Source organism: Malaclemys terrapin, chromosome 2, assembly GCF_027887155.1.
Source record: "Malaclemys terrapin pileata isolate rMalTer1 chromosome 2, rMalTer1.hap1, whole genome shotgun sequence".
Lineage (NCBI taxonomy): Eukaryota > Metazoa > Chordata > Testudines > Emydidae > Malaclemys > Malaclemys terrapin.
The window spans coordinates 273,679,760-273,692,646 of NC_071506.1; the positions used below are offsets into that span (position 1 = coordinate 273,679,760).

Here is a 12,887-nt window from a genome sequence, read left to right on the forward strand (position 1 = left end):
TCTTCTTAGGACAGTCCCACTAGAATCCCTGCAAGTCTGTGGCTTAGTCAGTGGAACCCTGGAGCTAACTGAAGCTGAGCTCACAGGGGATCTCTGGACACAACAGGCATGTGTGTGTCAATCAGTCAGTATGACCTGGGTCTGAGGCAGGCTGTATAGTGTGGTCAAGCAGAAACAATTTAAGCTTCATCTCTCTGGCTTTTAAAGTTCTTTTTGAAAAGGGCTTGTACACAGGATATGGGTCTTTTACTCAGGATATGGGTCTTCCCCAAACCAAAAAGGGACCTATTGTGCTCATCATTAATAGAAAGTACAGCTCACAAAGGGGGCAATATTTAAATCCAGGAGACTTTGAATGTGACATCCTCATGCCCTGGTGCTGGCAAGATCCTGGTCAAGAAATATTTACAAGGGAAGGTACAAGTACTAAAACCTTCCGCCCAAAAAATGAAATCTTTTAAAAAAGAGGTGTCAACAGGCAACTAAGTATATTAACTGTATTTTTTATCAAAAAGAAACAGTGTGGTACATGGATACTGGAATTCTGTCTCAAAGCTATAGGTTGTGAGAAGGAACAGAGTAGTGGTTAGTCCTTCATGGCCTCTCAGTACCTAACCACAAGTGGGCACAGGGTGTATGCAAGCCCTATCAGACACTGCTGGCCAAAAGACCTCAATGTCGAGTACATGTGCACCCCCCAAAAACGGACTATATATATGGACAAGCAGTAAAGGGAGAATAAATATTCATTTGAAATTTAATACTAGGCATAAGTTATTTGTTAATCACTATTCACTTGTTTTAAAAGTTGCAGTAACTTAATCAGGGAGTGCAAATCATATTTGTGATTAGGATATGTCTTAGCGGGAGCTAGAATTTCTAGCTCAGGCAGATATACCCAGCTAAAAAGAAGAGCGTAGCTGCAGCAGTGCAGGTGGCAGGATGGGCTAACTCCCACAAGTTTGTAGCTAGGGTTCAAAACAGGATTGCACTTGGGGTGGCTACACTACTATTTTTAACACACTAGCTCAGTCAGAGTTAGTGCAGGTGTGTCTACCCAAGCTGGAAATTACATCTCCAGCTCCAATGTAGACATACCTTTAGGTGACCATCATCATACTGTGAGCAGTAAATAGTCAACACAGACCATTCACAAACACCTGATATGATGCCAATATTTTCCCTATGTATTTGGTGATTACTTACAAATAAAAATGTTAGAAGAAATTAGGATCAGTTTGCAACTGAGTCACAAATAGAAATAGGTCTGAATTAGTGAAAAATATTAATCACAATGCATAATTTCATCAGATCTCATTTTGAATGTGTGTTTCCAGCTGATAGATTGGTCTAAAAATAGTCACTGATTATGCATATTTGTTTCAAAGTGATTCAGGATGGACTTACCAATGGCCTTGGGATGGATTTTTGGGGTTTCTTGGATCCAAGTTTCTTCAGGGCATTATAATACTTTTTCTGTTCCTTTGTCAAAAAGATATGATCTCCGCCTAAGTACAGGAAAATCACACTGCTATTCATTTTAATTGAAGACAGTTAACTGGGGGGAAAAATGCATTTTTGCAAGAAAATGTTTACCTAGCATTGTTATAAGTAGTACCTAAGAGAGATTGAGAAAAATATGTTTTTCTTGCCTATTTTTTCAGTTGGTTACATTTTGCTTTGGACAGTTTATTGTCAGAATAGTCAGCCAGGGCTTGATGTTAAAACCCTTACCCATTTGAGTTGTCCTTACTTACATAAGCAAGGGTTTGCAAGCTCAAGCCCTTAGTCAGTTTCCCTTGCTGTTTGTGAGAGTCTTTTTTGAAAAAAAATGATGGAAGCAGGGTCTGAATGAGTTCTCTCCTGACATCTAGTGAGACATATGCTGGGAGAAAAGACTTCAGGTGCAGACTGCGTTTGCATAAACATGCCTGCTCTGCGTAGGTGCGCAGCAAATGGAGCTGCTTTGCCAAACTGATCAGTTTGGGCTGGTTTGGGTTACAATCAGGGGTGAAAGTGAGCCAGTACAGGCCGGTACAGTGTACTGCTAAGAAGCTGGTACCGGCCCGTACGCAGCCCACATTAAAGTGCTGCTCCTTTTGCTTCCCCCGTCGGCGGCCCTGCCAGTATGGTCCGTACCGGCAGGGCCGCCGACAGGGTGGTGGGGGTGGAGAAGGGGCAGCAACGTTAAAGCACTCCCATGGCAAAGGACCATCCTTAAAGCACTGCCGCGGCAGCTCTTTAACGTCGTTCCCCTTTTCCCCCTCTCGGACGCCGACGGGAGGGGCAAAGGGAGCAGCTGCCCCAGGGCCGGCGATTTAAAAGGGCCCAGGCCTCCAGCCGCCACTGCCGCCCTTTAAATTGCTGCTGACGGGCTAGCTGGGGGATGCTCACCCCCAGCCCCGCCCCTTCTGCCCAAGACCCCGCCCTTCTGGGGGCCGGAGCCGGCCCCTGTACTGGTAAGTCTTTGGAGTTATTTTCACCCCTGGTTACAATCACTCTAGTATTTGAATGCAGAGGTAATTAAATGTTGTTTTCCTTACTGTACGAGCAAAGAGCAGCAGAACTGTGCTTAGCATGCCCTGATTGAGGGGATCACCCTAACTTGAACCTCACTTGCTAAGCAGGGGGTAGGAATGCCAAATCCCAGTGGAGAAGGGAGTGAGTGAGCATAGGTGTTTCTACCTGGTGGTGTGGCCTCTGCCTACAGAGAACTAGATACCATTTGAGCTGCCCCTCTCCAGCGTTTAATGACAAAGCTGATTGGACTCATTTAAGAGTTCTGGTTGGTGATTCCTAGAGCTGTTCTCACTGCTAAGCAAGTCTAAGGGCTACATTTTAGACCTTGTGTGGGAACAGTGAAAGGCAACAAAGAAACTGCACTGACATTGAGGTTTCCCACTGCCTGCTGAAATCACAGAGAGTTGGGTTAAGTGGTGGAACCTCGGAATATGACACTGCAGTAGCACCTGGTGGTGGTGGTAGAGAGTGGCAGCAGAAGCTGCGAGCTATTTGCAGAGGCAGCAGTAGCAGAGGCATTGCTCAACATGCCCCCCTCTTGGGGTGGGAGATGAGCCCCCTCCCTATGAATGCAGCTCTGAACTCTGGGTCTTCACTGACCAAGGACTGCCAACTGTGGGTGTGGTGCCATGAAGGGAAAGGAGAGTGGTGTATTAAGGGACATTAGTTTGTTGGACTTTCACACCACAAGGTGAGAAACTGCAGCAAAGGACACTCTCCACCGCACTGTGGGTAGATGTTTGCCTATTGTCACATCCATTCGCATTGTGGTTGTGATGTTTTCCCAAATTAATGGCTTACTCAAGATGTGCTTGCAAAACATATTGTCCCAGGTAGCCCGGACAAGCCCCCCAAAATGTAACCCTTCTGCCAGGTGGAGTCAGCAGCAACAAGGGCTGCGTAAGATGTTCCCCTAAACAACAGAAAATAGAACCGGCTCAAGCTCCCACCCAGTAATCTGGGAAAACTAAGCACAACTCCTGGGCACCTCTAAGGGTATGTCTATACTGTAATTAAAAGCCCGCCACTGGCCCATGCCAGCTGACTCAGGCTCATGGGGTCGGGCTAAGGGGCTATTTAATTGCAGTGTAGATGTTTGGATATGGGCTGGAGCCAGGGATCTAAGACCCTGCAAGGTGGGAGGATGAGTGTGTGTGTGGGGGGGAGGAACGGTAGAGATGGGGGGAACAGGAACCTGGAGGTTGTGTGGGAGGGGGAACCAGGAACCTAAATGAAAGTGGGGGGTGGTAGTGGTGATGAAGGAAGCAGGGATCCGGAAGGGGTGGGGAATGGAGATGTGGGGAGAAAGCGGGGACCCAGATTGGGGGAAGGGGCTGTTTATAACAAAATGCTAGGTTTCTCAGCTCAGCCTTTGCAAATATTGACCCTGGAAGGTGTTAGTAAATAAAGTAAACAAACATAACCCTTTGATTCTTTGTAGATGAGCCAAAGTCCCACCATGCCTTGTGTTTATAATTCAACAGTATTCAACAGACACAGGGTTGAACGGCTTATTCAGGGCTTTGAAACACAGTTGATATGCAATACTTATCTTTTTCCTTTGTTGGTTAAAATTTTTGATAACAACTCCAATGAAGAGATTCATCATGAAAAAAGATCCAATCATGATAAAACACACAAAATACAAATACATGAATAAACGGTGTTCACATATTGGCTGCTGGTCTACCTATAACAATAAATAAATAAACAGAAAAAACAGTCAGAAAAATTGCTCTCATTTCAACTTTGTAATAATTGATCCTTTTATCATCAGGAAGGCCCGATTGTTTAAAAGCATTTATACACTTACATTTGCATGCACAAGTATAACAGATCTGCACAAATGAAGACGTAGACAGATACAGATATAACATAAAATCCTGGATCTAAATAACAAAATATTAATGCTGACCTGAAGTTAGGCTTTTGTTACACTCAATCCAAGTATGTTATCTGCTGGGAACCCAATAACAATGTTTGTCTCTCAATACTTGTTCCATTATTTTGCTAGGAATAAAAAACTAATCTTAAATGACAAGAGTTGCCAAGACCACTCTTCTTTCCTTTTTGAAGGTTAGCACTACATTTGTAATTTTCTATTCTTCTGGTACCTAAACAGTTTTCCATTATTTTTCAAAAATAATTGACAGTAAATACATTAGTCAGTTCCTATAGTAGCCTAGGATGCATATCATCAGGGCTGATAGATACTACGTGTTCAAATAAATGCACGGAAGTTCAATACTATCTTCCTAGTATTTCCTTAATACCCAACATCCCAACCAGCCAATATAGGACACAATGTAGGAAGAAATGCCACAGGAGGAGATTTTAAAGGCACAAATGCAGCTAGGCATTCATATCCAATGAAAGTCAACGGGAGTTATGCATCAAAATGATATTTGTGCCTTTGAAAATCTCATTCTCCATGTCAATTTTTTCAAAGGTGTATAAAATGACTGTTTCATGAAAGATAATTCATATTTTAATTGAATTAATGAAATAGTTTTATCATCTTACACCTGGTTTTGGCTCATTTTTGTTCCTTTTCTCCTTATATATTTTCTCTAACACATTTTAAAAATATCCTTAAGTTGTTGTTCATTATTGTCTAACTACATGCCACCCATCTCTGTCCAGTTATTGACTGTTTTCGTCTGTGATCCTGGTTTCGCTTGAGTTTTTTTTAATCTACTTCTTGCTCCTTAGCCGCTTCTTTTCATTAAGCAATTTTACTTCAGTTTATTATTATGTATCTTCTTATTTTTCTTCTTTTCCTCTTCCCTTCCTCTTCTTGCTCTCCTACTCCTTCCTTTCCTTTCACCCACCCATATTAGGTTCTAAAAAGTGGAAGTTAAATTAAAAAGTGGAAGTTCAATTCTAGTGAGGAAAATAAAAAGGAGCATAAACACTGGCAAATGACGTGTAAAACTACAATTAGGAAGGCCAATAAAGAATTTGAGGAACAGTTAGCCAAAGACTCAAAAAGTAATAGCAACATTTTTTAAGTACATCAGAAGCAGGAAGCCTGCTAAACAACCAGTGGGGCCACTGGATGATCCAGGTGCTAAAGGAGCACTCAAGGACGATAAGGCCATTGTGGAGAAACTAAGTGAATTCTTTGCATCCTCTTCACGGCTGAGGATGTAAGAGAGATTTCCAAACCTGAGCCATTCTTTTTAGGTGACAGATCTGAGGAACTGTCCCAGATTGAGGTATCATTAGAGGAGGTTTGGGGAAAAATTGATAAATTAAACAGCAATAAGTCACCTGGACCAGATGGTATTCACCCAAGAGTTCTGAAGGAACTCAGATGTGAAATTGCAGAACTACTAACTGTAGTCTGTAACCTATCATTTAAATCAGCTTCTGTACCAAATGACTGGAGGATAGCTAATGTGACGCCAATTTTTAAAAAGAGCTCCAGAGGTGATCCCGGCAATTACAGGCCTGCAATCTTGACTTCAGTACCAGGCAAACTGGTTGAAACTATAATAAAGAACAATATTGTCAGACATATTTGTTGAGGAAGAGTCAACTTGGTTTTAGTAAAGAGAAATCATGCCTCACCAATCTACTAGAATTCTTTGAGGGGGTCAACAAGCATGTGGACCAAGAGGATCCAGTGGATATGGTGTACTTAGATTTTCAGAAAGCCTTTGACAAGGTCCCTCACCAAAGGCTCTTACACAAAGTAAGCTGCCACGGGATAAGAGGGAAGGTGCTCTCATGGATTGGTAACTGGTTAAAAGATGGGAAACAAAGGGTAGGTATAAATGGTCAGTTTTCAGGATGGAGAGAGGTAAATAGTGGTGTCCCACAAGGGTCTGTTCTCGGACCAGTCCTATTCAACATATTCATAAATGATCTGGAAAAAAGGGGTAAACAGTGAGGTGGCAAAATTTGCAGATGATACAAAATTAGCTGTTACCACTCAAGAAAAAGATCTTGGAGTCACTGTGGATAGTTCTCTGAAAACATCCACTCAGTGTGCAGCGGCAGTCAAAAAAGCAAACAGAATGCTGGGAATAATTAAGAAGGGGATAGATAACAGGACAGAAAATATCATGTTGCCTCCATATAAATCCATGGTATGCCCACAGCTTGAATACTGTGTGCAGATGTGGTCGCCCCATTTCAAAAAAGATATATTGGAATTGGAAAAGGTTCAGAAAAGGGCAACAAAAATGATTAGGGGCATGGAACGGCTTCCGTATGATGAGAGCTTAATAAGACTGGGACTTTTCAGCTTGGAAAAGAGACAGTTAAGGGGAGATATGATTGAAGTCTATAAAATCATGACTGGTGTAGAGAAAGTAGATAAGGAAGTGTTGTTTACTACTTCTCATAACACAAGAACCAGGGATCACCAAACGAAGTTAATAGGCAGCAGGTTTAAAACAAATAAAAGTAAGTATTTCTTTGCCAGAGGATGTTGTGAATGCCAAGATTATAACAGGGCTCAAAAAAGAACTAGATAAATTCATGGAGGATAGGTCCATCAATGGCTATTAGCCAGGATGGGCAGGAATGGTGTCCCTAGACTCTGTTTGCCAGAAGCTGGGAATGAGCAACAGGGGATGGATCACTTGATGATTACCTGTTCTGTTCATTCCCTCTGGGGCACCTGGCACTGACCACTGTCTGAAGACAGGATACTGGGCTAGGTGGACCTTTGGACTGACCCAGTAGGGCCATTCTTATGTTCTTATAACAGTCTGGTATTGATTTCCTGAAACATCCCACCCTGCTATCAGGTACTGGTCCTGCTGAGATTAAGTGGGTTTTGCAGACTCATTGAGGCAAGTTACTAAAGAAAGGATATAGGGCATTGAGACAAGCAGTGCTGAGGGAAGAACTAAAGGAAGCAACCAAGGCTGGGGAGAAGGTTTGGGTTATTCTTTGTTCTCTTTTTTAATAAAATCAAATCCCAGGAAGGGGAAGAGTTTGGACTTTCTTAAACTGTTCTACAAACACAGTGCACATGTAAAGGCACGTGCTGACAAGGCCCCTATTTCAGTACATTTCTCCACCCTTCCTATTCTCCTCCTGCTCTTCCCACTCCTCAACTTTCCCTCTCTTTCCTAGGCCCCAGTTATACCCTTTGTCACCTCTACCAGCTCCACATTTGACCCCTTTTCTCTTTGCCCAACCAATTCCTGGGTCAGCTCCCTCTCCTCAGATAAATTTCTGTTAGCAACTTCTGTCCTCATTCATCACTAATGGGTAATGCTTGAATCTGTGGAATTTGGAGGTGCTCCAATCTTGTAGAATTCAGGACTACGCCCTGGCTTTCAGCTCAGGCCACCAGAAGCTTTTTAAAAGTTTTAGAAACACTTCAGCAAGTGATTATTAGCATTAAGACAATACCTTGATATAAAATATTAATTTACCTTAATGACATTTATATGTCTAAGTCTCCCCTTAGAGAAAAAAATCCATTAGTTACAGATTGTATTCCAGTCATTTATCAAACTACCAGGGTGAGTTGAATAAGGAGAGACTCTGCTAACCAAAAGAAAATTATTAAGTAAGATATTTCTCATTCTGCTGCACAGCTTCTCTGCTCATTCATCACTAATGGGAAATGGCGAGGAATGAATCACAGCAGTAATGTGGAAAAGTTAAGCAGAGTTTTAATTATTATTGGAGTAGAATAATAGACAGAAGTAGAATTCTCCCCATATAAACTAACAGTTTGGGGATTTAATAAATTATGTATCATAAATTAATAGCACCTTCCTATCAGTGGATGCCTCAGTGAAGGAATGGAAACCTACTTTGCAAACATTTCCTCAGATAAGGATCATATACATTTTTTTCCCCACAGTACCACTAGGGACCTATATATGGAGACTTGACTCCTTTTTTGTAAATAGTTACCCAGATGCCTAGCATGCCAAGTAGTGCAGAATTTTAACATTTTGCCTATAGTAAGAGACCTTAAAGCCCTGGAATTATGGATAGAATGAGATTGGCATGTGGAGTCAGGCACCCAGCCTCCCTGTGAAAGGCTCCACTAAGGAGAATGAGCCAACCCAGATCCACCTGGTTGTTTGGTTAATTGGATAAGTAGCAGGGGGTGGGATGCTTAATTAGTTAAGGAAGTGTTATGAGGGCTCAGGCTGGAGCCCAGGACACAGAAAGGAAGCTTTTGGGGAGAAAGCCCCTCAAGGGAAAGTGGGTAGGAAGCCACTCCCAGTAGTGTCTCCCTGAAGAACAGAAGCTCTCAAAACAGAGAGAGTCAGGTTGCTGGAAGTAGAGGAATAGCCTTTTCCTCCTAAGAGTAGTGTAGATTCTTTATGAATAGGGGAACTAATTCCAAACCCCGTCTACGGATGTAATGGCAACAATAAAGTCCAGCCCAGGCTTCTCTCATCTATCATTCTGATTAATTTTGACACCTGAGGATACTCAGATGTAGTGTCTGATGTGCCTACCTAAAGAATGCTACTAGGGCTGTTTGTTTCTCATTGTTTTATGGTACTTAGTTGTAGGACTCCAATCAACCATCCTGGAGAAATTGTAGTGTAGCTGAGATCACCAAAGCGCTGTGGTCAGGTTATTATTATTATTTTTTTTAACAGAGTAGCATTTAGAGGTCAGAGTTCCATTGTGCTGGGCACTTTACAAAGAGATAAATCCCTACCCCAGACAGCTTTCTGTTTCCCCTCATATCAGAAACTTAATTTGACCAGATCAATGAATGAAATTTTCTGGTTGAGTTCTGTCTGGATACTTAAAAGTATCAATAAGGCTAATGGAGAATCCCTGCTGAAGCACACTTCTCTTCCAATGCCTGGGGTGTTAACTGTAGGTGTTCCAGGTCCAGATGATGATGTCCCTGCTTCAAAAAGATTTGGTCTTTTCTAGAGGTGCAACAGAAGTTCCTTGGCTATTAAGTCCCAAATGCCTTCTTGGCCAGTGGAGGACTAGAAAGGAGACTTTAAATCTCATTTATCCTTTTTTCTGTATCCTTTCTGTGAACTGTCTTAAAAGGGAGCAGATTCTTCTCTGGCCAGGACATTATTTTCATTGTCACAGAGAAGCTTTGACCTTTTGTTTTGGAGGAGATATAAACACTCATGCTTCAGTCATAAGCCAATCTCTCATTGGGTGGTAGGAGGAAACTTCCCCTGTGAGCACCATAATTGCCTAATATGTGGTTCTCTGCACCTTCTTCTGGAGCAGCTCGTACTGTCATAGACTGGATACTGGATTCAATGGACCATTGATCCAATCCCATTTGGCTATGTTGATGATTGTGTTCAGATACGCCACTGATAGAGCTGACAAAGTTAACTAAAATCAGATTTTGGAAATCTATCTTCCAGGTATGCTCCCCACCCTGCAAGGCCTGCTTCCATAATGAGTATGCAGTGACAATTGGGTTGGTTTTCAGCATGTTGTTTGTACTTATCTCACCACAAAAGTAAATTTGGACGTCATCCAGGAACAACATCTAATTTTGCATTGCCTCAGGTGATTATTTCCATGTCCTCACAAGTAAGTTCTGGAGGTACATTTTAAGAAATCTCACTCAGGATGAAAAGGATTCCAGGCACCAGCAATCCTAACCACTGGGGATAACTGGCTATGGATTGGCAACTGCCAGAAAATGGCTGATGCAATGAAGTTTTGGATCTTTGCATATTTTTACCAGGGTGTTAAAATTATGGCCAGAGCCATGCCTCCTTTGATCTCTGGGTGAGCAATTCTCCATATTGAGTTTAAAAAGTTCTTGATTTTGAGTATGAATCTTTTCCAGCAGCTGGACAGTTATGTATAGATCTGTTTCTCTAGACAGGGCACTGATTGGCCTGTTGTCCATGAATGAGTATAGATGCATGACTTTCAATCTGAGCCTTGCTGTGACTCTACCAGCTGTTTCATAAGATTCTGGGTGTAAAGGATAGATCAGAAGGAAGAGTCTTGCATAGAAATTGTAAGCCCTCAAACAGAAATGCTCATTTTCTCTTTGTCACGCTGAGAATTTTGTTGATCTGTAAAGAAAATTTATCTAGGTTTCCGTGGAAGCTACTGCTCCAAATTTTTTCCTTTGCTAAGGCATCAATCCTTTCTTGAATGCCCTCAGTAATGGTAGTGGCCAGCAGACTGCTATGCTGGCTTTAATAGTAAGGGTTGAGATCTCTCTATTTCAGCTACTGATTTCTCTAATGTTTCCCCAAACAGCTCCTCACCTGTACATTTGGATGCACAAAATATCTGTTTGGGATGACTGATTGCTTTTCATAGGTGTAGCAGGGCTTCCTAGTCACCACTTTAGAAGCCATAGCTCATCACAAATCACATCAAGGATTTTACCGGGACAAAAGCCCAGGGATGGAGCATGCTCAGTCACTCTCTGGACTTGGCAAATGCACAGTCTGGTCTGTCAGCATTGGAGTAGAGACGTCCAGGGCTGTTGGCTTCTTGAGGAGGAGAAGGAGAGTGTGGAGGTAGAGTAGTGTGGTGCACGAGCTATTTTTTTTACAGTGAGCAGTACAGGAGCCAGAAGTTTTCATGCTCAGAGTGAATGGCTACTTGTGAGAGGGAGTGAGACTGGGAGAGTCTTTATGCTTGTCTAGACTAAGAATATAAATTGTGTTTAAAAACATTTTTAGTGTAGACAGGGTTTAACACCTTTAAAAATGTATTGGCTCCTGTAGGGTTGACCACAAACAGCTAAAATGTTTTTAAATACTATCTATTTTGCTAGACAGGGCTTGGGTGAATGAAAGAGGGGAAGTAAATGAGAGTCAAAAAGAAGAGTGTGAATGAGGTCAGCTGGACTGAATTTAAGTCAGAGAGTGGGGAAACAACATATGAGAATAAGGAATAAAAAGGAAGTATATGAATGTAGGTGGTGACGAGCTGCAACCATATGTATTAAACATGTACCCAGTAATCTTCTTATTGTACACATACAAAAGAAAGAGAGAGAAGGAACTTGGTGCAATGCCTCCAGGAGCTTTCCCTGGAGGGGCTGGGCTCTGTTACTACCACAGGATTGTATATAAATTTACACAACCTGGCCCTTAAAATTCTCTTAACGCAGAAGGGGTTTTGTATGACTACTCAAATTTGACAATGTTGTCCCTAAATCTATCCTCTGAGTCTTTACTCTTCCCATATCTATTAATTCCTTATATTTTTTAGAGTGTCCACATACTGGCATTTTCATCTTGATACTGCTAACTAGACTGAAAAGTGCAACACACAGCTAAAAAGGGGACAATGGCTACAATACAGAATATTTTCATTTTGATTATATACCTCACGTGAATCCACTGCAGCATACATAATGTCCATCCAACCTTTAAAAGTTGCCTAGAAAAAACAACAAGTACATGATTATGAAAAATATATTACACTCATTCTCATTAAAGTCAAAAGTAAAGTGTTTTAAAATTAAATCATGGTTCAAGTGAGTTTAAATGAGCAGAAAGAATTCTACAATGCTAAGGTGAAACGTTATTCACATACAAAGAGTTCAGGTTGGAAGTATGTTTCAGTGGAGTTCGCGAACACCTAAAATCAATATTATCTGTAATAAAAAATGCTGCACATTTAAAAAACCCCAAACATTAGAATATCTGGAAATAAACACTTATGGAAGCCCATAAAACAAGCTTTCAACCTTAAATCTTTTAAAACTAAGTTATTTATTTGCAAATTTCCCATTTTCTGAATGAGCACTAAAAATGTAAGGCAGGTTAGTGTATAAAAGAGGGGAGAACAGCTCCGATAGAGATAATGAGGCCAACAGATCAAAGAATGGCGCTCCCCTCCTGAAGACTATAGCAACTCTGTAAGCACTCTGGAAGGGTTGTGGGGGCAGGAGTGAGTTACACCTGGGTGAGATATAGGGGTAGTGAACACTGAAGGGCATAGAGGGGGAGAATACTTAAAATGGTTTCAATTTTAGATCTAAGGATTTTCTAAAAATTTAAAGGGATAAGAATCTCTTTTACTAGTTACTAGTACCACTAATGTCTTTTACTGGAATACTGGATAATAATGGCACACTGGGAGGATGGATAATCTTGTGACTAAGGCTTCGGCTTGGGACTCAAGAAACTTGGATTCAGTTCTCAGCTCTGACATTGACTTCTTTTGTGACCCTGGGCAGGTCACTAAATCTTTATGCTTCAGTTCCTCATCTGTACAATGATGATGATGATTGCCAACATCACCAGGGTACTGGGAGGATAAATTCATTCATGTCTGTGAAGTGTTCAGATGCTACAGTAGTCAGAACCATATTAATGCAACTAGGTAGAATACATAGACTATGCTACATTTTTTCTGATCTGTGACTAAATTTAACATTAGAATACAGAAAATAAAAGTGGTTTCAGACC

At 41.5% G+C, this 12,887-nt stretch overlaps 1 protein-coding gene across 1 annotated transcript in view; it reads right to left on the minus strand.

Moving 5' to 3' along the window:
• LOC128831342 (sodium channel protein type 5 subunit alpha-like) overlaps positions 1-12,887 on the minus strand; it is a 120,814-nt gene that overhangs the window by 23,190 nt on the left and 84,737 nt on the right. Inside the window, 3 exon segments of the mRNA XM_054017655.1 lie at positions 1,408-1,508; positions 4,069-4,210; positions 11,800-11,853. Of these exon segments, the coding sequence (XP_053873630.1) occupies positions 1,408-1,508; positions 4,069-4,210; positions 11,800-11,853 (297 nt within the window).